Source organism: Mustela nigripes, chromosome 6, assembly GCF_022355385.1.
Source record: "Mustela nigripes isolate SB6536 chromosome 6, MUSNIG.SB6536, whole genome shotgun sequence".
Classification (NCBI taxonomy): domain Eukaryota; kingdom Metazoa; phylum Chordata; class Mammalia; order Carnivora; family Mustelidae; genus Mustela; species Mustela nigripes.
In genome coordinates, this window is record NC_081562.1 from 35,975,559 (window position 1) to 35,997,980 (window position 22,422).

At 36.3% G+C, this 22,422-nt stretch overlaps 1 protein-coding gene across 2 annotated transcripts in view; it reads right to left on the reverse strand.

Annotated features, from left to right (window-relative positions):
• TMTC2 (transmembrane O-mannosyltransferase targeting cadherins 2) overlaps window positions 1-22,422 on the reverse strand; it is a 435,623-nt gene that overhangs the window by 142,972 nt on the left and 270,229 nt on the right. For both annotated transcript variants that reach the window (XM_059402387.1, XM_059402386.1), the window contains 3 exons: window positions 12,151-12,236; window positions 11,483-11,667; window positions 10,253-10,331 (listed from right to left, as the gene is read on the reverse strand). In XM_059402387.1, the coding sequence (XP_059258370.1) occupies window positions 10,253-10,331; window positions 11,483-11,667; window positions 12,151-12,236 (350 nt within the window). The remainder of the gene's footprint in view (window positions 1-10,252; window positions 10,332-11,482; window positions 11,668-12,150; window positions 12,237-22,422) is intronic.

Here is a 22,422-nt window from a genome sequence, read left to right on the forward strand (position 1 = left end):
AAAGAAGAAATGCAGGGAAAAAACTGAATACACATCTCATTAAGTTAAAACAAAAAAACAAACAAACAAAAAAACAAACCCGAATCATCAAGAAAGCGTTTAAACCTCAGTGAAAGTTAAAAGGGTTCCTAATTTCTAGTGTTAAGGTCATATACAGGAAACATCTGATATGCCATCAAAAGTTAACTTGGAAAAAAGCCAGGAGCCTGTGTCAATATTTCTCTACATGCAACTGGGGATCCTGGAGTTGCTTAGGCTAATCAATCCCCTTTATGTTTTCAGGGAAATAAATCACTAAAAATAATCAACAAATATTGGAGCCATTCCTTTTAAATGCTCAGAATTTTCCAAAATATAGAAAATGAGACTGTGTACGTTTTCATGTGCATGTTGGTGGAGGTGATGATCACCTCCCCCAAAATAAATACTGTCTTCAAAAAAACTACTGGAGTAAGTAAAATGGCTTAATACAACTAAAATAATTAGGGATCAGCAGAAATACAAGGAAGTGCTAAAATAGGTTTTAAAAATCAAAGTTTACACTGGAAAATGTTAAAAGAATGAATAAATGTTGTACAAGCCTTTAAAGAATTAATGAAAATAATGGTATTTGAAGAAATAAGACTTGAATATTTGCAGGAAGATGTCAGAAGAGTATAATTACAAGCATTTTCAGATTTACACTTATCTTCTTGGGAATGTATTTCATATGTATTTCTGGATCAAGCAATATGTCTCTACAATATATAATGAATAATTTATTTTATACTATCTTTTTTATATGAATAGCACTTGCTAAGATATGTCAGGAACTTAAAAATTCATCCTATTTGTATTGATTATTTGAAAATAAGATTCTAGAACAGCTCAAAAATTCCATGACCATACGTAACATGTTGGCAAAAAAGACTTGCATTCTGGAAGAAAACTTTGTATGCTCTTTTTTAATTCTTTATTAAATTTGAGTATAACAATAGATTCTATCAGTGTAGATAAAATTACAACTAAGTAACAGCTCATTTGGGAAGTTAAATGATTGATTTTTATGTAGAAAACAGTCTTTCCCTACCTCTTAGGAAAAACAGATACAAATACATACACAGCAAAGTACATATAATTACTAATATATTTAGTTTCATTTATTTTTAAGTATATTTATTTATTTTTAAAGTAATCTGTACACCCAATGTGGGGCTCCAACTCACGACCCTGAGACTAACAGTCACATGGTCTTCCGAATGAGGCAGCCAGGCACCCCAAGTAATGTTTAATTTTAAACTTTATTTGTATTACTTGACTATTCTAAATACATTCAACTTAGAGTTTCCTTGACACTGACTTTCAAAATTGTATCCTTTATAACAAGATTTTCTTCTTACTCAGGATTATACCTATTTCACCTAAATGTTATCAAAACTGGCATCTTTTAAGAATGGCAGATTTTGAAGTCTAGTTAATTTCCCAAATATAACATAACATCACCTCAATTTTTTAAAGAATAAGCTAATACATATTTACTTCTGAGTAAAAGATTCACTTCATGGATATTGCCCAATAAAAGAGTAAAATATATGTGTTTTTTTTTCCCCTCATTCCTACTAAAGCATCAGAAAACTTTTTTTTTTCAAGGAAAAATAGTGAAACTCTGGAAATCAGAGAATAAGGATATGATTAGGCATTATTTTGAGTGTATTCATTTCCTTATAACTCAATTTAAAAATAAAGTTTTGAAACTTCAATCTTTTCCTTTGCCACTAAACTGGCAAAAGTATGAATTAATGTAACAGGTGGGCTCATGTGGTTTTAATAGCAATGAAATATAATCAACTGTCTCATATCATATTTCCAGGAAAGCAAGTGACATCTAGACCAAGCATGATTCTTAGCAACTCTACTATTGGCATGAAAGTGTTCAAACTCCCCATAGGGACCATATATCTTCTGGTCCTGTATTTAATTGAAACTTTAAACAAAATATATTACCTATTTAATGCAGCTGAACTAGATGCTGGCCTCTGTAGTGTACAGACTAATGCCTTGCAAATTAATGTCTGTAACCATTGCACATAATGTAGAATCTGTACCAAGAGTGAATGGTAAAAAGAAGAAAATTAAACCACTACAGTTTTATAATGTAAAATGAACTTTGAGAAAAAAAAATTTTACAGATTCTGAACATATATTTTATATATTTATTCTTTTGTGATACACAGCCAAAAGTTCATGATTTCCTTACTTCCTTATCTTATTGGTTCCATATCTAAAATTGCTCAGGTTTATATTTCACTTTTCTGGACTCATAAACTACACACCTAATACTGATCTCCTGGTCTTGTCCTTTCTGACAATGAAAAAAAAAAAAACAAAGTGCTATAAAGAGACTTATCTTAAAAACTAGAAGTACATAATCTTTTGGGAGGTACATAGATCAAGGCTAATCCAATTATGTGGTCATACTCATATTTGTAGGGCTGACTCACTAATTTTCAAGAGTGCCAGTGGAAGCAATCATAGGAAAATCACCAGAACTCAAAACAGGGGAAGCAGATGGTATAAAAATCTTAACACTACCAGAGTGTTAATGCTTCCACACTGGAAGGATGTGAAGTTCAAATCTGACACAGTTGAAAACCATTTCTTTCACAGTCAGCATGCTAAATGCCTTGAGCAAGCCACTTAAGAACAGCCAGTCACAGAAGAAAACATTAAGCATATGAACCATCACGTCAAAAATCTATTCTGAATATCTTGATTCTAAATGGATTCTAAAACAAGGTGAGGTGCACACACACGCATTAGAATAATCCAGCAAAAATAAATGATTCAGTTAAAAAAAAATCTAGACATACAGAAGGCTGAGAGAAAAACAGAATCATTTATAGCCATTCTACCAACTGAATTCAGCATGTAATATACACTATTTCAAGTGGAGTTAGGGTAGATTTTCAAGGGAGAATTTTTACATGTTGTTTTCAGGAAGGGCATTTGACATTTTGTGTGTCAGTTCTCATGCAAGAATAAGGAATCTGAAGATCACTAGCAGCCATTTATGACACTTGGCTCTTTTATTTCATAGGTCTCTTTCTTAAAAATATAGTTCTAAAGTTTGGACCAGCTTTTTGATCCAAAAATTGCTCTAATAAATTCACTGTGTTCCCTATTCATTGTTTCTTTCCCCATTCTCTCTGACTGGCTCAATAAAATTGAAGGAAAGCTCTCATAATTAAAGAGCTGGGGTCTTTAAAACAAAACTGAAAATTAAAAAGATTCCTCCCTCCTTACTAGAGAATATGAGGAGAAAACATCTTTCAGTTTCAAATCTATACATGTAAGAGAGTTGTTACTTATAGGCTGAAGGAGAAAAATATATTTTCTATCACTGAGCTTGGATTTCATAAGTAATAGGGATGTGTGTTAAAAAAATGAGAAAATTTCAGGAAGAAGAGAATCAAAATGGTAAGATCAAAATAAAGGGGAATAAGGCAATAGACACCAATGGATCAATATCCTGTCATTCCCATGGAAGAAAAGTACAATCTCTCTCTAACATAAAAAGAATGTTAACACTGTAAACACATTTTCTTTTAAAGAAGAGGAAAATATAAATATGTATGCAAATTGTGACAACTAGTGTCACATTAGAAATAAAAAAGAGGATTTTCCAGTTTGGTTGGTTTGGTCCAGACAACATGCATAGCCTAAAGTTATAGATAAAATATTCTTGAGTTGGGGTGCCTGGGTGGCTCAGTGGGTTAAAGCCTCTGGCTTCGGTTCAGGTCATGATCTCAGGGTCCTGGGATCAAGCCCTGCATCAGGCTCTCTGCTCAGCAGGGAGCCTGCTTCCTCCTCTCTCTCTGCCTGCCTCTCTGCCTGCTTGTGATCTCTGTCTCTCAAATAAATAAATAAAATCTTTAAAAAAAAATTCTTGAGTTAGAGTAATATAATTTTCCCTCTTATTTATAGGCATTAACATACTAAGGAAAGGTACTGAGAGCTCCAGCCCAACTGCGAAATCACCTAGAAAGTTTCATGAGAACAGGAACCATATGGGTTATTTCATGTCATACCACACTACCACCTCTGTAACCTCCACCTAGCACTTGAGACTTAAAAAACATTTTTTTTGCACACAGAGGTTATTCTGAACATACCAATTATACACTGTAATGGCAAGGCAATAATTCTAGATTCTCTCTTACTCCAGGCAACACATTATGCCCTTTTGTTCTCAAGATCTATTACCCAGATGAAATGGCCTAAATTGCTAATATAATTAACCCAACAATTACTTTGCATTGAGAAAGCCAAGTAATTTTATTTTAAATAGTAAATAGGCTTAAAATGACCTTTGGGATTGAGAGGGCTCAAAGTGATAAAAGTAATTTAAAGTTACAGTCTAATTTAGTTTTCTATAATCTCAGGAATATTCAAAAGCAATATTTTCATATATATATAATAAGGTAAATAATTATAGAGAAAAAGGAAAAACTGAAGATGGTTAAAAATTATCCTACATTAAAAAAATTTTAATATCCTGCATATTTCATTTTTGTAGGTGTTTTACTGATTCTTAGTAAAAATGAAGAGATTTTTAATGTATCTGGACAAAGAATAAGACATATACATCTATAGATATTTTGCTGATATTAAAATTGGAAAATAAAAGCTATATTGACATAGTAAATAATGTGTCAACTTCAGTAATACACAAGGGCTAAATAGAAAAAGCATTTGAATGTGAATCAGGAAACTACCTTTCTGGGGTGCTGGGCTGGCTCAGTCATTCGGAGCATGCAATTCTTGATCTTGGGGCTGTGAGTGTGAGCTCCATGTTGGATATAGAGATCATGTAAAAATTTAAAAATTCTTATGGGTGCCTATGTGGCTCAGTTGGTTAAGCATCAGCCTTCAGCTCAGGTCATGATCTCAGGATCCTAGGATCAAGCCCCAGGGAGCAGGGAGCCTGCTTCTTCCTCTCCTCCCCACTCATGCTCTGTCTATCTCTATCTCTCTCTCAAATTAATAAAATCTTTAAACAGAAAAAAGTTTTTAAGTCTTTAAAACCTACCCTTTTGGTTTCAACACAAACTATAATCCTAAAAAAATCAGCTCAACTCTTTGGGTATTAATTCCTACTTCATAAAGTAAAAGAGATTATATTAGGAGGACTTTTCAAGATAAGAATCTTCCATCTCTAACATTCTATGATCCTAAAATAAAATATAATTTGAGAAGAGGAAAAACCGGGATTCAATCAAGGGCTACAATGGATGTCAGGAAAAAAAAAAAAAAGTTTTACAAAGTTCAGAGGAAAAAATATGTCTTGACAGGAAAGGAGAAGAAATCTAACCTAAATATGACAACTTTAATTTAAAGGGTGTACTCTATTAATGGAATTAAATCAATTGGGCATTAGCTGAGTATGCTGTTTCACTTCAGGTTAGCATAGTTAAGGCTACAAGATGGACTGTGACTGTGATTGCTGAGGAAAATGGACTTCATGAGAAAAAACCCAAAACTGTAGACAGGACAGAACTAAATGCAATCCTTGTTGAATGTCATCACTAAGACAAAATCTTATTTATAAAGAAATCATACTCACTTTGCTAAATATAAAAAGATCTGACAGAATACAACCAAAGACTTTTGGGGCTTACAGGCTTTCAGAAAAGACAGTGACTACAATGGACGGTAATATGAAACACCCACCATGTTGTGCATTTGGTCCAAAATGCTGTACTTTTCACTAAGATCGATCCTCAAACTAATGCTTCTATTACGGCCATCTTCTAGATAGGGAAGCTTCAGTTAAGTATTTTGCTCAAAGTCACTTATCTTAAGTATCAAAGCCATAATGTGAACCTATCTGACTTCATACCATAGCGAATCTTCATTTAACCCTAGCTATTGCCTCAAGAAGAAACTGAGGCCCACAGAAATAAAGTCATAACTGGCTAGGAGCAATTTCAACAGTTACTTTGTGATGTGATCTCTTATTTCATGTATTCAAATGCCCTGCCAATTACAAAAGCCACCTAGCTGAAAGTTTATTTATTTATAAAATAATACTTAGGATCTCCTTTATGGTTCTATGAAATCAGAGAAAAATGAAAATATATTTTAAATAGTTTTTTTTTTTTTAAGTTTACTTAGGCATTGCCACCAAAAAACAAACAAAAAAACAAACAAACAAAAAAAAACACAAAGAAAAAACAAAACAACACAGGATAAAATATAGAAAAATTTAAGTTGGGAAGCAAGTTAATCAAACTTGTTATTTTCTGTTAATACACAAACAGGAAAATATGCTCATTTGGTTTCAGGATAAGTAGACTACTGGCATGTAGCACACAGAATAGAAGTTTTTCATAAAATGTTCAAAGGACGAGAAAATGCAAAGACCTAGAGAGTTTGGTTTTGTTTTTTTAAAAAAGCAACTGCAATGAATTGAGTTATGACACTAAAGAACATTCAAATATAGTTGTATTTTTTTCACATACACTCCTTTATTGCTCCTAACCTCCAAATAAACTAGAAAACAGAATGGAAAAAGGAGAATATTTGTATATATAAACACAAGTGCCTGGTTGCGGGGGGGGGGGGGGGCGTCGGTGGTCATGAAAGTGTCACTGAATGAGCCCTGAGAAAAATGCATACTTACAGGCTGAATCTAGACAGACATTATAATCCATCACTGATCCCTAAAGGGCACTAATAATATGTAAATGTGTGAATTAGAAGACACATTCGAGGCTGTTGATAAACTTGATAGGATAATCAGCACATGCTGACAGACTAATGAAACTGATGAACTGATAGGGCAGCTTATCTCCTGGGCCATTTTTTCTCTTGTCAAATGGAGGCTAATCAAAATGTATTAGGAGTTAAAGCAAATACTCCGAGGATTTCACCCATTTGATTAGGAGGTGAACTCACTCTGAGAAAATTATAGTTTCGTGAACAATTGAAACTACGAAATCTGCTCAGCTGATAGACCCTCACCTAAAATTAAACAGAAGGCAGCCACCGTAATTACAGAAGAAATGTAGAATCTTAAATTATATTGGGATTCTCCCCTTGCAAATTGTTAGAGTGCTTTACAGAGTCTGGGTGAAATGACCTCTTTCTATAATGAAAAATAAGACAAAAGACTAAGCAATAACCCCAGGGACACACTTATCATTGGCTGCCTGTGTGTGCTCAGCATCTGTGTAACCATATGAGAGTCAGATCCCAAGGTACCAGCTGAATTTTCAATCAAATTTATTTGCATAAAATAATTGAATGAATTTTCTGCAATCACTAACTATAGTGAGTACCATACTTCCTATTAACAATAAAGATGCCAGATGCAGTCCGTTGCCAAGGAGCTGAGTCCTTTCCTCATTTAAAGAAAGACATCTTACTTGATAATTCAGGAAAATTGGGAAGAAGGCCCTCTAATGCATTCACCTTAAAAATAAAATCATAAATGAAAAGCACTGTGCCTCCTTAGAGAAAGCTAGAGAAAACAATCCTTCTAATATTCATTTTGACATGAGTAACTACCCAGCATTAATACAGAAAAGTTAATTCAACTGACAAATCTATACACTAGCACAAAGCTTTATGGACACGTATATGGCTGGATAAATGGGCTGGGTAGATAGCTAGAGAGTGAAAGCTACTGCTTTAATTCTTAAGAGCATGATGGCAAAAGAACACTTAATGAAGCTAGATTTTAACCTTTTAGTAATTATACAGAAGAGAAAAGAAACCACAACTAAAATTACCCCAGGCCCTCTTCCACATGAGTGAAAAATCCCTCCAATGCTGTATGGGCTAACGGGGACTGGGATTCCCGGACACAAGAAATGAAAATACTGACCTTTGCCAAACTATGTTTTTTGTTTGTTTGTTTTTATGTTTACAGACCTGTGCCTCATTCTATCTCTAAACTATTTCTGATTTTTTTCTTATTTAGGAAAAAGAGAAAGTGAGTATGTTTCCTAGCCATGTATTTTCTAGTTTGGGAAGGTGCGGGATTTTTGTGTGTGCTCAAACCAAACAGCTACTATCAATTTTCTCAAATCACAGAATATAGAATCATCAGTTGCTGGGTCATAGGGTAGCTCTATTTTTAACTTCTTGAGGAACCTCCACACTGTTTTCCAAAGTGGCTGCATCAATTTGTATTCCCACCAACAGTGTAGAAGAGGGTTCCCCTTTCTTCACATCCTCTCCAACATTTGTGTTTTCTTGCCTTGTCAATTTCTGCCATTCTAAGTAGTGTAAGGTGGTATCCCCAATGTGGTTTTGATTTCAATTTCTCTGATGGCTAATGATGATGAATATTTTTTCATGTGTCTGCTAGCCATTTGTATGTCTTTTTTGGAGAAGTGTCTATGCATGTCTTCTGCCCAAGTTTTGACTTGATTATTTGTTTGTTGGGTGTTGAGTTTGAGAAATCAAAACCCACACTGAGATTCCACCTTACACCACTTAGGTGGGGGTGGGTGACCCTGGTGATGGGTATTAAGGAGGGCACACATTGCATGGAGCACTGGGTATTACAGGCAAACAATGAATCATGGAAAACTACATCAAAAACTAATGATGTACTGTATGGTGGCTAACATAACATAATAAAATTTTTTAAAAGTTAGCTTTCAATAAGATATTATTTAAAAAAAGAAGCATCAAATAATCTGAAAGATTACATAGTCGCATTTATTTTATATGCAGAGAAATAGTAAACAACCAAGTTTGATGAAAAAGGAAAAATCTGAGTTTGCAATTTGTGCTTTGGAGAAAAATATTTGATTTGAAGACAAAAGCAACTTTTTTTTCCTCTCCTTTATGTGGAAATAGCAAAGCTAATCAATCAGCAGGGCATTTTAAACTGTAGGGATTCTTTTCCAAGAGTCACACACTGAATAGGCAGTTTTCTCAGTGGTGTCTACTATCAAACAGATATGGTAACAATTTACTTTATAATGCAGTCACAGAGCAATCACAGATGATAGATAGATTATTTCATTAGAAATTCTAGATCCTGGGGCACCTGGGTGGCTCAGTGGGTTAAGCCGCTGCCTTCGGCTCAGGTCATGATCTCAGGGTCCTGGGATCGAGTCCCGCATCGGGCTCTCTGCTCAGCAGGGAGCCTGCTTCCTCCTCTCTCTGCCTGCCTCTCTGCCTACTTGTGATTTCTCTCTGTCAAATAAATAAATAAAATCTTTAAAAAAAAAAAAAAAAAAGAAAAGAAATTCTAGATCCTGACCTCTTGCACCTAGAAAAATCCATGTCCTAACTTACATACTATCTGACTAATAAGACAACTAAACTAATTATTCAATGTAGAAAAGGAATGATGATAGTAACACATTTACCTTCTTCACATACGGTTCTTACTCTAAAATAATACTCTGAAAAACCTACTGTGATCCAAAACCTTATCAATGAAAACCATACAAGTTGGTTCAGTTATTCTCATCTTTTAAATCATGACTCTATTCTCTTCTTGAAAATCATAACTCTCTATATCATACCATGTATATTTGGGGGGAACTTCTGATTAAGAAAATAACATTATTAAATATTATGAATTTGATTATTAAGATATAAAACTTTATTCACCATTTTCAATCTCTAGAGTCTAGCTAATACTCATTACCCAAATGTGTTTGTGAGTACCTTGCAACAACTCTGGGATCTGGCCAATTTGTTAAGAATCACCATGTTGATATGTTTTCATTAGCTATTTTAGAATACAAGTGCTTTGTTGGGGTGTCTGGCTGGCTCAGTCAGTAGAACATGCTACTCTTGATCTCTGGGACACGAGTTTGAGTCCCACACTGGGGGTAGAGTTTACTTAAAAAAAAAAAAAAAAAAGATAATAATAAGGGGCACCTGGGTGGCTCAGTGAGTTAAAGCCTCTGCCTTCTGCTCAGGTTATGATCTCAGAGTCCTGGAATCAAGCCCTGCATCAGGCTCTCTGCTCAGCAGGGAGCCTGCTTCCTTCTCTCTCTTTCTGCCTGCCTCTCTGCCTACTTGTGATCTCTGTCTGTCAAATAAATAAACAAAATCTTTAAGAAAGAAAAGAAAAATTGTGCTTTGTGAAAATTTGAATGTATATCACCCAACTGTGAATAAGTTTTTCTGTATTGCGGATGAGGATTAAGGATATGAGTTATTAGAATTCTATTTACAGAAGCATAGATTTTAATTTCTTTTAATTTCTGAAAAATAAATTAAAGTATTACATTTCACATACCCATCATGTTGTACAAGCTCTGTGGAGCAAACTGCCTCGGCATTTTCTGAATTGCTTCCTTGTATACACTAAGGGCATCCTAATTCAGGAAACAAAAAGAGAGAAAGTACACGGATATTCACTACAAATCATATAATAACATCCTTCCAAAATCAAAACCTTTCATTGCTATTTCTAAATGGTTCATTAAAGGAAAATAATTGATCTGTCTTTTGATGTCATACTACCCCAATTTCATGAATGAAAATATTCACCCCAGTTAGTGAAGAAGACCATATAAAATTTTTGTTGAACAAGCAGTCAAATGGTGCCGAAGCTTATTTATTTAAATATAAATTTTCCACTTCACATAGATGATTCAGCTTAAAAAAAAAAACAACTAGTAAAAATCGCATTTGAAAGTTACCCATACTCATCTAAAATCTATAGTTACTATGAGCCAAACAACCAAATAGGATCTAAACAAAACAGCAACTAATAGTCTTCTGGCTACTGAGATCTACTGAGATTATAAAATGAAACTATTTAAAAAACAGTATCTTTATCCTTATATTTCAGTCTTAATATATGGTTTAAGAGTATGGGTTTGACAAAGAGAAAGGTAAGGAGGAACAATATTAAATGTTAGAGAAGAAACCCATGCAGGTTTGCTTCTTGTGAGGGAAAGAGTACACACACCTCCCAGCTTCCTCTGCAACATCGCATCTCCATTACTCTTCTTCTCACCCCAATTAAAAAAATAAAATTAATTTTCATTTTATTACTATTGTAAAAAGAATTAAAATAAATGGGTATGATTAGCACCAAATCACTTCCTTAATACCCAAGTGTACAAACAAAGTATTTTTTTTTAACACCAAACACTGGAAATGAGATAATAATAATAACTTGTCTTGGGTCATAAAATCAAACAGACTAATAAGCAAATAAGTTTGAGACACAAAAAATCAAACAGACTAATAAGCAAATAAGTTTGAGACACAATGCATGTTAACATCCCTTTCCAGAAGAGTCATAAGTGCTCTGAGAAATTCACAGCAAAGAAATCTTAAGTTTTGTTTAGCAGAGGTTCTTTTCCAAATGAATTTCACCATAAAACTATCTGAGTAAAAACTCATATTAACTTCTGAAGTGATCATAATGTCTCTGCAATGAGATCTCAGGGTGTAAAATATGGAGACTCGGACCAACAACACCAGGGAAGGCAAAAGGCCGGGGTTTGGGCCTGACCTCATAGTGTCCCTGTTCATGATAGAGTTTGCCCAGGTTGTAGAGACAGCTGGTAACTGAGCTCTTATGTGCATGAGGATCCTTTAGGTTTTCATCAGGGATCTCAGAACACTTGAGGAACGTGCGTCGAGCTTCTTCTGTCTTTCCTTGGTTCATGAGAATAATACCGGTGTTTAAATATGCAGCTGAGGGGGGAAAGAAGGGGAAACATAAATGAGAAGATAAGGTACCCTGGGACAACAATAAAGTTAATTTTATTCCAACTTAATTTCTATGGATTAGTTTTGATTTTATGAGAAAATCAAGAGATCAATTCTCAGGGAACAAATATATATGGGGCCAACAATGCAATAAGGACTACAGGTGTCAATGAAAAGTCTGTGGGTAGGCTTGGCCCTCGAAGAGCTCAAAATATTTTCAGCTTGAACTCTAGATGAATAAAAGTTTCATTATCTTAATATAGTAAAAAATGATAAATGGATATTAAAACTTGATTAAATGGAAGGGAGATGTAATTGGTAGAGGCTCATAATCTGATTGGTAAGTGTTCAGAAATAGAAATAGCATGTTTTTTTCTCTCTGAGGCTGTAAGTCACGAAGATAGTTTTCGTGGATAAAGAAGGGGGAAAAAAAAGAGGTGCTTTCAAGGAACTTGAATTATTACTTACAAGCCAGGGTAGGCCTGCTTCCGATCGCCAATTTGTAATAATGTAATGCTTCCGCAAACCTGCTGTTCTCCTGTAGAAGTAACCCTCTGCATGAGAAAAATAGAAATTTGGAGAAGGACTGTATTACTACCCATAAAACCACAAATTTGTATTTTACATTTCAAAAATAAAAATGGTCAAAGGGACTGTAAAAATGCTGACCTGGTACTATAAAAACAAATTCTTAATAGAAGGAAATGATTCCTCAGGAGAGAAAAGACTGGCTGGGTATCAGCTACATTTATATTGCATTAGAAAGTATTAAGAGGTATTTCCAAAGAGCACTTTACCCCCCGTGAACTTTTCCCTTTCCAGCAGTTTTTCTCTCCCACTGGAATGACAAACCACCTGGATTTCTTCTTGGAGCAAGCACAGTTTTTCATCAGTTCATAAAGGAAACTTGTCTAAGGCAGTGATACAAACACACACACACACACTTAAACATGAGAACATGAGGTCTCTCTCTCACGAACCACATTACCGTGACTGCCTGAAAGGCAAAAGGTAATCTGGGTCAACAGGATAAAGAGAGTCAGAATTTAATCAGATGCCATAAAGGAACAGAGAAAAAGATTGAAGGTTATCCACATTGTTATCTCCTTAGTTTCTGGATTCAGTCAAGTAAGTCTAAATTGTAGAATCACTGGGCAAATCTCACTGCACTGTCGTGAGACACATTTTTGCCTCCTCACCCTCAGACAACCCCGCCATGGGCCTCCTGAGGAAGTCCATTAGGCAGTGGCCACAGGGATTACCCATCATTCCAGACCCCACCCTTATGACCTAATCAGAATCAACTGTAGTCATATCTATGAAAATTCAGTGTCAGAGAGCTGGACTAAGTTTAGAAAGCTCTCTCAGCAGCTTTTTGGCTTATGTCTATTCTCCTGTAATCAGTGAGGATCTTATAGACATTTGGCACCTCTATTGGGCCCAAGTACTGCTCTTCTCAACCTCGAACTGCAGAGTCCACTTGCCAGCTACTGAGGCCTTTGCAAAATGAGCAGGCTCCTGATAAAAACTATCATTCTGGAGAATATTTTAAAAACACTCACCTTAGTATTTAATGGGCAGCACTGAAAATACATCGAAGAAAATCATTTCAAAATTAAAGTTTGCCCACTCGTATCATTAGCAAAGATTAACCTAGTACTTTTTTTTTCTTTTTCTTTTCCTTCGCTTTTGGGGGCAGAGGTGGTGGGCAGAGAGAATCTTGAGCAGGTACCATGCCCACTTTGTGAGCCTGATAGGGGGCTTGATCCCACAACCCTGAGATCAGGACATGGGCCAAACTCCAGAGTCAGACACTGAACTGACTAAGCCACCCAGGCACCCAAACCTCACTAACTCTAATAGTTGTTTAAAAGTCACATGAACAGACCAAACATCACTTATGTAGAGATATAAATATACATTTCTATAGAAAGTTTTGAGCAACAATTTTTTTAAAGATTTTATTTATTTATTTTTCAGAGAGAGAGCAAGCACAGGCAGGCAGAGGTGAGGGAGAAGCAGGCTCCCCACCAAGCAAGAAGTCCAATGTGGGACTCAGTCTCAGGATGCTGGGATCATGACCCCAGCCGAAGGCAGCCGCTTAACCTACTGAACCATCCAGGCATCCCTTGAGCAACAATTTGTTCATGAAATTGATATGTTTTATTGCTGAGTATTCTTTTTAGCTCCTAGAAACAAAGCTTCCTGCAGTACTCAAAAGTTTGTGAAAATGTTCAGTTGTCTTTAAAAGTAGGTATATACCTGAAACTACTATAATACTGTATGTCAACTATACTTCAATACTAATTAAAATTTTTAATGGAGTAAAGGGATGCAATACTCTTTGGAAAGACCTGAGTCTCTTCTTAAAAAAAAGATAAAACTGTTAAAGATAAAGAAGACTCACATGCATTCCAAAATAGGAATACTTTTCTCCACAATAATAACTTATTGATAAAAGGCTGGATTTCCAGTTAACTAAGCTCATATGCATTATCTCATTTCAGAAACTTATCTACCACCTTAATTGCCTTTATCACTTTGATTCAGATAACAAGATCCTTCCCCTTTGATACAAGGTTAATGGTACCAGAGGAGAAATACCATCAAGATATGTATTTTTTTAAGATTTTATTCATTTATTTGACAGACAGAAATCACAAGTAGGCAGAGAGGCAGGCAAAGAGAGAGAGGAGGAAGCAGGCTCCCCGCTGAGCAGAGAGCCCGATGTGGGGCTTGATCCCAGAACCCTGGGATCATGACCTGAGCCAAAGGCAGAGTCTTTAACCCATTGAGCCACCCAGGTGCCCCACCATCAAGATATTTAATCCTATTTTTTTCCACCTCCTTTAGGAATCAAAATCTTTCCATGAGCCAATCTCTTTGTCCCTTACAGTTTCCTTTGCCTTAAAAATACAAAAAAATATTCATGTGCCCCTTAGCACAGAAAGGAAGAAAAACCTCTACAACCTTTACTCTTTCCTATCTCCACCTCTACCATTCCTTCTTCTCCTCAGACTCAGATTTCCTTTCAGAATAATCAATAGTATAAATGTCCAGTGACTCAAATCCCATATACGTCCTAAATCCCGCTCCAGCTCTAAGTATCAACCCTCCCCCAAATCATGGGCTTCTATGAATGGCCCATGCAACTACAGCATTTGTGACACTGTAACTCCTCTTCCTTCCTGAAATTCTCTGTCTTCTGTTTCTTGCAGACCAGTTCCCCCTAGTTCTCTTGACCTGGGACCATCCTACAGAGTCTAAAAAAGCCATCCCTTGAAGAGCATTCATATACTCCTTTACAAGAAGCTGGTGCTTCAGAGGGCTCTGTCTTCTCTTTTCTCCATACACAGTCTCTGTATGATATCACGCATTCGTGTAGAGATGGACTATACTCAATTCTGAAAGAGTGACTGATCTCCTGATATCCAGACCTATTTTTGACAGCTTCCTGAGCTGCATCAAACTCAGTGCTCGCTGGATTTCAAAATCAACACATTCAAAAATTGAAAACAGCATCTCCAGATCAAGATTAAATAAAAACATAAACAAAGGAAATAAATAAAAGAAGGAAAAAAATCTCCTCAGCAATCAGGATTGTCATTCACTGCATTTACTAAAATCAGTAGCCTGGTTATCATTGTTGACCTTTCGCTCATACTCACAATTCCAAGTTTTATAAAGTCCCCAAAGCCCACCGATGCTTCTTTCTATAACTCTTTATTCTGCCTCTCAAGGTTTAGCTTTATGGCTCTATCAAAGCCCTCTGTATCTTTTATTGTCACCTAAATAACTGCAGCAGCCCACTAATTAGTCTCCACATAATTACATTTCTAAAGGGCAAATATGCTGTTAGGCTAGACAGAATTAACATGAAGGGATGAGCACATATCTCTGACAATGTGCCTAAAGACCATAAACCTCGCAAACTGATGAGTTCAGCCTCATGGACTCCCCAACACAGATGTATTATATTCCTGTCATTGCCCAATTCAAAAAAATATATACAAAGAGAAAATGAGAAATGGCATGATCACTGCACCTAGACAATCCTGTCCAGCCTGCCTGACTCTTTAGAGGACCCGAGTCCCACGGAGTGACGCAGCTGGCAAGTGTCCAGGATTATATATCATGTGGTTCTTTGAATGTAAGGGCATCACCCCCTCCATTTTAGGAATAAAGTTAACAGTGGAGTGGTCCAAGTTAGAGGGCTGCCAGGGCTGATTTCTCAGGGCTAGAGATTTTAACGAAGCATCAATATGCCCTCATGTGCACGCTGCAAATGTGCACAAGACAGAGATGCACACGCCTGTGGGTGCACAATCTATAGGGGAGACAAATAAGAAAATAAATGGTGTGGAAAATTACTCTGGTAGAGGATGGGGGACCAATGCTGACCCAGCTCACGAATGGACAAGTGAAGGTTCAGAGTCCAAGTGACACTGGCAAAGGCTTGGGATAAGTGACACTTAGCCAAAGGGAGAAAGTGTTATCAGCTCCATGTTACACAGGAAGAAAGTTCAGAAAATTTACCCACTAACTCTAGGTTTTATGACTAATACGAGGCAAAACGAGGACTGGAACACAGTTTCACTGAGAATAAATCCCCGGCTCTTTCTAGAAGGAAAGGAGTAAAGAGAAAATAATTCCATTTGAGGTACATGCATACGACCTTGTTCTCCTTTCACTCTAGGATGCTCCAATTCTGTAAAACGCTAAACTTGCATCGATGCTCTAAAAAGAGAATGGAACACGGTTCAGGTAGATCAGGATGATTATTTAAAAATAAATAAATAAAAATACACTTCAATATACCATCAAACCACAATCTAATGAGAAATCATTTTATTCATATTACATGAAATTGATTTATAATTAATGAAACTAACTCCATTAATGTAAAGTTGAAGCGACTGTTGAGAAAGAAATGGAAAAAACAAACTTACTGATCTCTGACTAATAAGGTGGGGTCACTTTTATATATCTGTATATGGAGGTGGATATATTATACTATTTTTAATAGAAAAGATATTTAACTTTTCATATTTCTCCCCCTGTGATTTATCCTTGAGAAACAATGAAAAGTAAGCACCCAGTGAAGAAGAATACAAATTGGGAAAGCAGAGAGAATAAATATTGTTTTAGTCAAAGGAAGAAAGCACATCTGGGTCTATAAAGTATTATTCATTCTAACAGTTAAATTTTAGAACACAATATTAAAAAGAAAAGCCACACACACATAAAACAACAAAATGCCCACCCATATATCCTTTCAACTATTTTTAATCTGATTTTGATCACATATTCTAGGAATTCCCATTGAGTACGGAGAATTTTTTTCCTCTGTGAAAGTTTTGCCCATCTTTATGCCAGTCTCCCTAACAATGCTGTCTTTGTCTAAAATGTCATTTTTAAAGAATCACAATAACCTAGACACTTGATAAATGAAAACCAGTCAAATCCATGATAACAGTGGGTTGGACAGAGTTAATGCAAACATTAAATGTAAATAGGCATACAAACCCCTAGCTGATTCTAAATATTGACAGAGACAGACTGGGAACATTTATTTAGCACCATGTTTCTCATTCAGTGATGACTTTTGTCCTCCCCATCCTGTACCCAAGGGAATGTCGACAACGTCTGGAGACATTTAAGTTGTCATATCTGGGTGAATTCTACTGGCATCGAGTGGGTAGAGGCCAGGGATGCTGCTAAATATGTAAACATGTTAGAAAACATAAGACAGCCCCAAAATAAAGAATTTTCTGGGCCCAAATACCAATAGTGTTGAAGTTAAGATACCACATTTTGTATCTCGAATGTACTAACAGCAACACATTTCTTCAGACCTTCTCTTTATGTCCCTGCCAATCACATACATGAACTCTGCAAAGAATATAGAAAATTATTAATCAAGCTACAGAAATTAAATTATGTTACAATAAAAATCTAACTTATCATCATTTCTACTTTTTTCATTACAAAAAGGCAAAAGGGACTGGGGCGCCTGGGTGGCTCAGTGGGTTAAGCCTCTGCCTTCAGCTCAGGACATGGTCTCAGGGTTCTGGGATTGAGCCCCGCATCGAGAGCTTGCTACCCCACCTCTCTCTCTCTGCCTGACTCTCTGCCTTTCTGTGATCTCTCTCTCTCTCTGTCATATAAATAAATAAAATCTTTTGAAAAATAAATAAATAAAGAGATGAGGGATGAGCAACATGGCCGAGGAGTAGGAGACCTAAATTTCATTTGCTCCCAGGAATACAGCTAGATAGCTATCAAACCAATCTGACCACCTACAAACTCAATAGGAGATTGAAGAGAAAAAGAACAACTCTAGGAACAGAAAACCAACCACTTTTGGGAAGGTAGGGTGTGTGCAGAAGTGAATCCGAGGTGAAGACAGATCGCAGGGGGAGAGGCTGGCTTCCGGCAAGTGGTAGAGTAGCAGAGCACAAAAATGAAACTTTAAGAAGTCTGCTCCACTGGGGGACTTCACTCCTGGCTAAGAAGGCAGTGGAGAACTCGCAGAGGCAGTGTGGTCTCAGGACCCTCAGAGTCATAGAAAGACCAAGACCAGACCATAGAAAGTCTTACTGCAGCAGAGCCCCCAGCTGTAAGAGCAGGGAAGCCAGCCGCAGAGACAGAGCCAAGGAGTGGGCCCTCAGCTTGGGGTTCCCTTAAATCTTGATCCAAGGCACAGGTGGGCCACTGCTTTTTGCGCAGGGACCCCACAACTGGCAGATTGGGGAGACACCCTCCTTCCTCTTCCAGATGAGTAGTGTGGAGCACACTGCAGGAATCTTCTGGGTTTGGAGCCTCCAAAAGGGGCCCTGCACCAGAGATAGAAATGCTTGGTCACAGACTGGGTGAGCTCAAAGTACAACCAGAGACTAGGGAAATAGAAGGGATTGACAGCTTTCCTCTGAGAGTGCACTGAGGAGTGGGTCCCTGAGCTCTTGGCTCCTACAGGACAGGAGATTGGAAAGCCGCCATCTTTATTCTCCGCCAAAGCAGTACATAAAGTGTTCAGGGAAGAAAAAACTAGAGTAAAACCAAGTGCATTACTTAGCTTGGTCCCTGGCAAGGTCAGTGCAATTCCATCTACAGCAAAGACATTTGGGAATCACTGTAACAGGCCCCACCCCAAAAGATTAACAAAAACATCCAGCCAAAACCAAGTTCACCAATCAACGAGGACTGTGAACTCTAGAGCTAGGGGAAAGCAACACACAGAATTCATGGCTTTTTTCCCCAGGATTCCTTAAGTCTTTCAACATTAAATTTTTAAAATTTCTTTTCTTTTCTTGATTCGATTTTTTTAAATTTTTCCTCTTTCCTAGTTTAAACTTTTTTAACTACCTTATAATACTTTTTTTAAAAATCTTTCTAAAATTTTCATTGTTATATTCTATAACTACATCATATTTAACCTTATTTTTTGTATGGATGTAGGTTTTTTTAATCTTTAAAATTGGGGTTAAAGTTTCTTCTAACAGATCAAAATACACCCTGAACCTAGCACATGACTTTGTTCCAGTCTCCAGCCTGATCACAATCTTTCTACTTTTTTTTTCTTTTGTCGACAATTTCTTATCTAATCAATTCCTTTTTTAGAATCCTTCTTTTAAAATTTTCATCTTTACATTCATATTCCATCCTTTCATCATGTTTACCCTTATTTTTGTATATATATAAGTTGTTTTTTTAAAAAAATTTTGGACTGCAGCTTATTCTAACAGATAAAATATACCAAAATCAAGTGCGTGGTCTATTCTATTCACCCATCTAACATATATATACATATACAGACACACACATACATACATACACATTTTTTCCTCCTTTCTTCTCCCCACAGTTTCAGGTCTCTTGCAATTTGGTTAGTGTATATTTTTCTGGGGCCATTGCTACCCATTTAGTATTTTATTCTCACATTCATCTATTCTCATCTAGAGAAACTGACAAGGCAGAAAAACTTCACCACAAAAAAAAAAAAAAAAAAAAATCAAGAGGCAGAATCGACGGGTAGGGACCTAATCAATACAGACATTAGTAAGATAGCAGAACTAGAATTCAGAATGACAATTATCAAGATGCTAGCTGGGCTCAAAAAAAAAGCATGCAAGATACTAGAAAATCCCTTTCTGGAGAAATAAAAGAACTATAATCTAACCAAGTTGAAATTTTAAAAAAAGCTATTAATGAGGTGCAATAAAAAATGGAGACCCTTACTGCTAGGATAAATGAGGAAGGAGAAAATCAGTGATACAGAAGACCAAGTGATGGAGAGTAAAGAAGCTGAGCAGAAGAGAGAAAAACAACTACTGAACCATGAAGGGAGAATTTGAGAGATAACTGATAGAATAAGATGAAACAATAATAGAAAGATCCCAGAAGAAGAATGAAAGAGATTGACAGAAGGTATATTGGAGCAAATTATAGTAGAGAATTTCCTTATATGACAAAGGTTACAAGCATCAAGTTCCAGGAGACATAGATAACCTGCCTCAAAAATCAATAAAGATAGGTCCACACCATGTCATCTAATAGTAAAACTTACAAGACTTAGTGCAAAGAGAAAATCCTGAAAGCAGCTAGGGACAAGAGGTCTATAACATACAATGGTAGAAAGATTAGAAGCAGTCCTATCCACAGAAACCTGGCAGGCGAGAAAGGACTGACATGATATATTCAGAGCATTAAAAGAGAAAAATATGCTGCCAAGAATACTATATCCAGCTATGCTGTCATTGAAAATAGAAAGAGAGATAAAAATCTTCTAGGACAAACGAAAAGAACTTGCAAACAACAAACCAGCCCTATAAGAAATATTTAAAGGGGTCCTCTGAGCAAAGAGAGAGGCTAAAAGTAACTGACCAGAAAGGAACAGAGATAATCCACAATAACAGTCACTTTACAGGTAATGCAGTGACACTACATTCCTATCTTTCAAGAGTTACCCTGCATGTAAAGGGGCTAACTGCCCCCATCAAAAGACACAGGGTATCCGAATGGATTAAACAAACAAACAAACAAACAAACAAATCATCAATATGTTCTCTACAAGAAACTCATTTTAGACCCAAAGATACCTCCAAATTTAAAGTGAGGGGGTGGAAAACAATTTACCATGCTGATGGACATCAAAAGAAAGCTGAGGTGGCAATCCTTATATCAGATAAATTATATTTTAAGCCAAAGACCATAATAGGAGATGAGGAAGGCCACTATATCATACTTAAAAGGTCTGTCCAACATGAAGATCTAACAATTTTAAATATCTATGCCCCTACCATGGGAGCAGCCAATTATACAAATCAATTAATAACATCAAAAACAAACATCAAAATTAATAACATCAAAATTAATTAACAAATCAATTAGTAACATCAAAAACAAACATTAAAATTAAAAAAACATCGATACTAATGCAATAATAGTAGGAGACTTTAACACTCCCTCTTCACTGAAATGGATAGATCACCTATGCAAAAAATCCAAAATGAAATAAAGGGTTTAAATAACATACTGGGGGGCACCTGGGTGGCTGAGTCTTTAAGCATCTGCCTTTGGCTCAGGTCATAATCCCAGGGTCCTGGGATCTAGTCCTGCTTCGGACTCCCTTCTTTGTGGGAAGCCTGCTTCTCCCTCTCCCACTACCCCAGCTTCTATTACCTCTTTCACAGTGTGTGTCTGTCAAATAAATAAATAAAATCTTAAAAAAAAAAATGACACACTGGACCAGATGGACATCACAGATATATTCAGAACATTCCACCTCAAAACAACAGAATGCACATTCTTCTCTAGTGAAAATGGGACATTCTCCAGAATGGATCACATCCTGGGTCACAAATCAGATATCAACCAGTACCAACAGACTGGGATCATTCCCTGCATATTTTCAGACCACAATGCTCTGAAGCTGGAACTCAATCACAAGATGAAAGTTGGGAGGAACTCAAATACACAGAAGCTAAAGAGCATCTTACTGAAGAATGAATGTATCAACCAGGAAATTAAGGAAGAATTTTTAAAAATCATGGAAACAAATGAAAATGAAAACGCAACTGGTCAAAATCTTTGGAACACAGGAAAGGTGGTCCTGAAAGGAAAGTATACAGCAAAACAAACCTTTCTCAAGAAAAAAGAAAGACCTCAAGTACACAAGCTAACCCTACACCTAAAGGAGCAAGAGAAAGAAGAGCCAAGAAAGCCTAAACCCAGCAGGAGAAGAAAAATCATAAAGTTGAGAGCAGAAATCAAGGAAATAGAAACAAAACAAAACAATAAAACAAATGAACGAAACAAGGAGCTGGTTCTTTGAAAGAATTAAAAAGACTGATGAACCCCTGGCCACATTTATAAGAGAAAGAACCCAAATAAATGAAATCATGAATGAAAGAGGAGAGATCACAACCAACACCAAAGATATACAAACAATTATAAGAAAATATGATGAGCAACTATACACCAGCAAATTTGACAATCTGGATAAAATGGATGCATTCCTAGAGACATATAAACTACCACAACTGAACCAGGAAGAAATAGAAAACCTGAACAGACCCATAAACAGTAAGGAGATTGAAGTAGTCATCAAACGTCTCCCAACAAACAAGAGACTAGGGCCAGACAACTTCTCAGGGAAATTCTATTTAAAGATTTAAAGATTTCATACATATTCTCCCAAAATTTTTCCATAAAATAGAAGCGGAAGGAAAACTTCCAAAC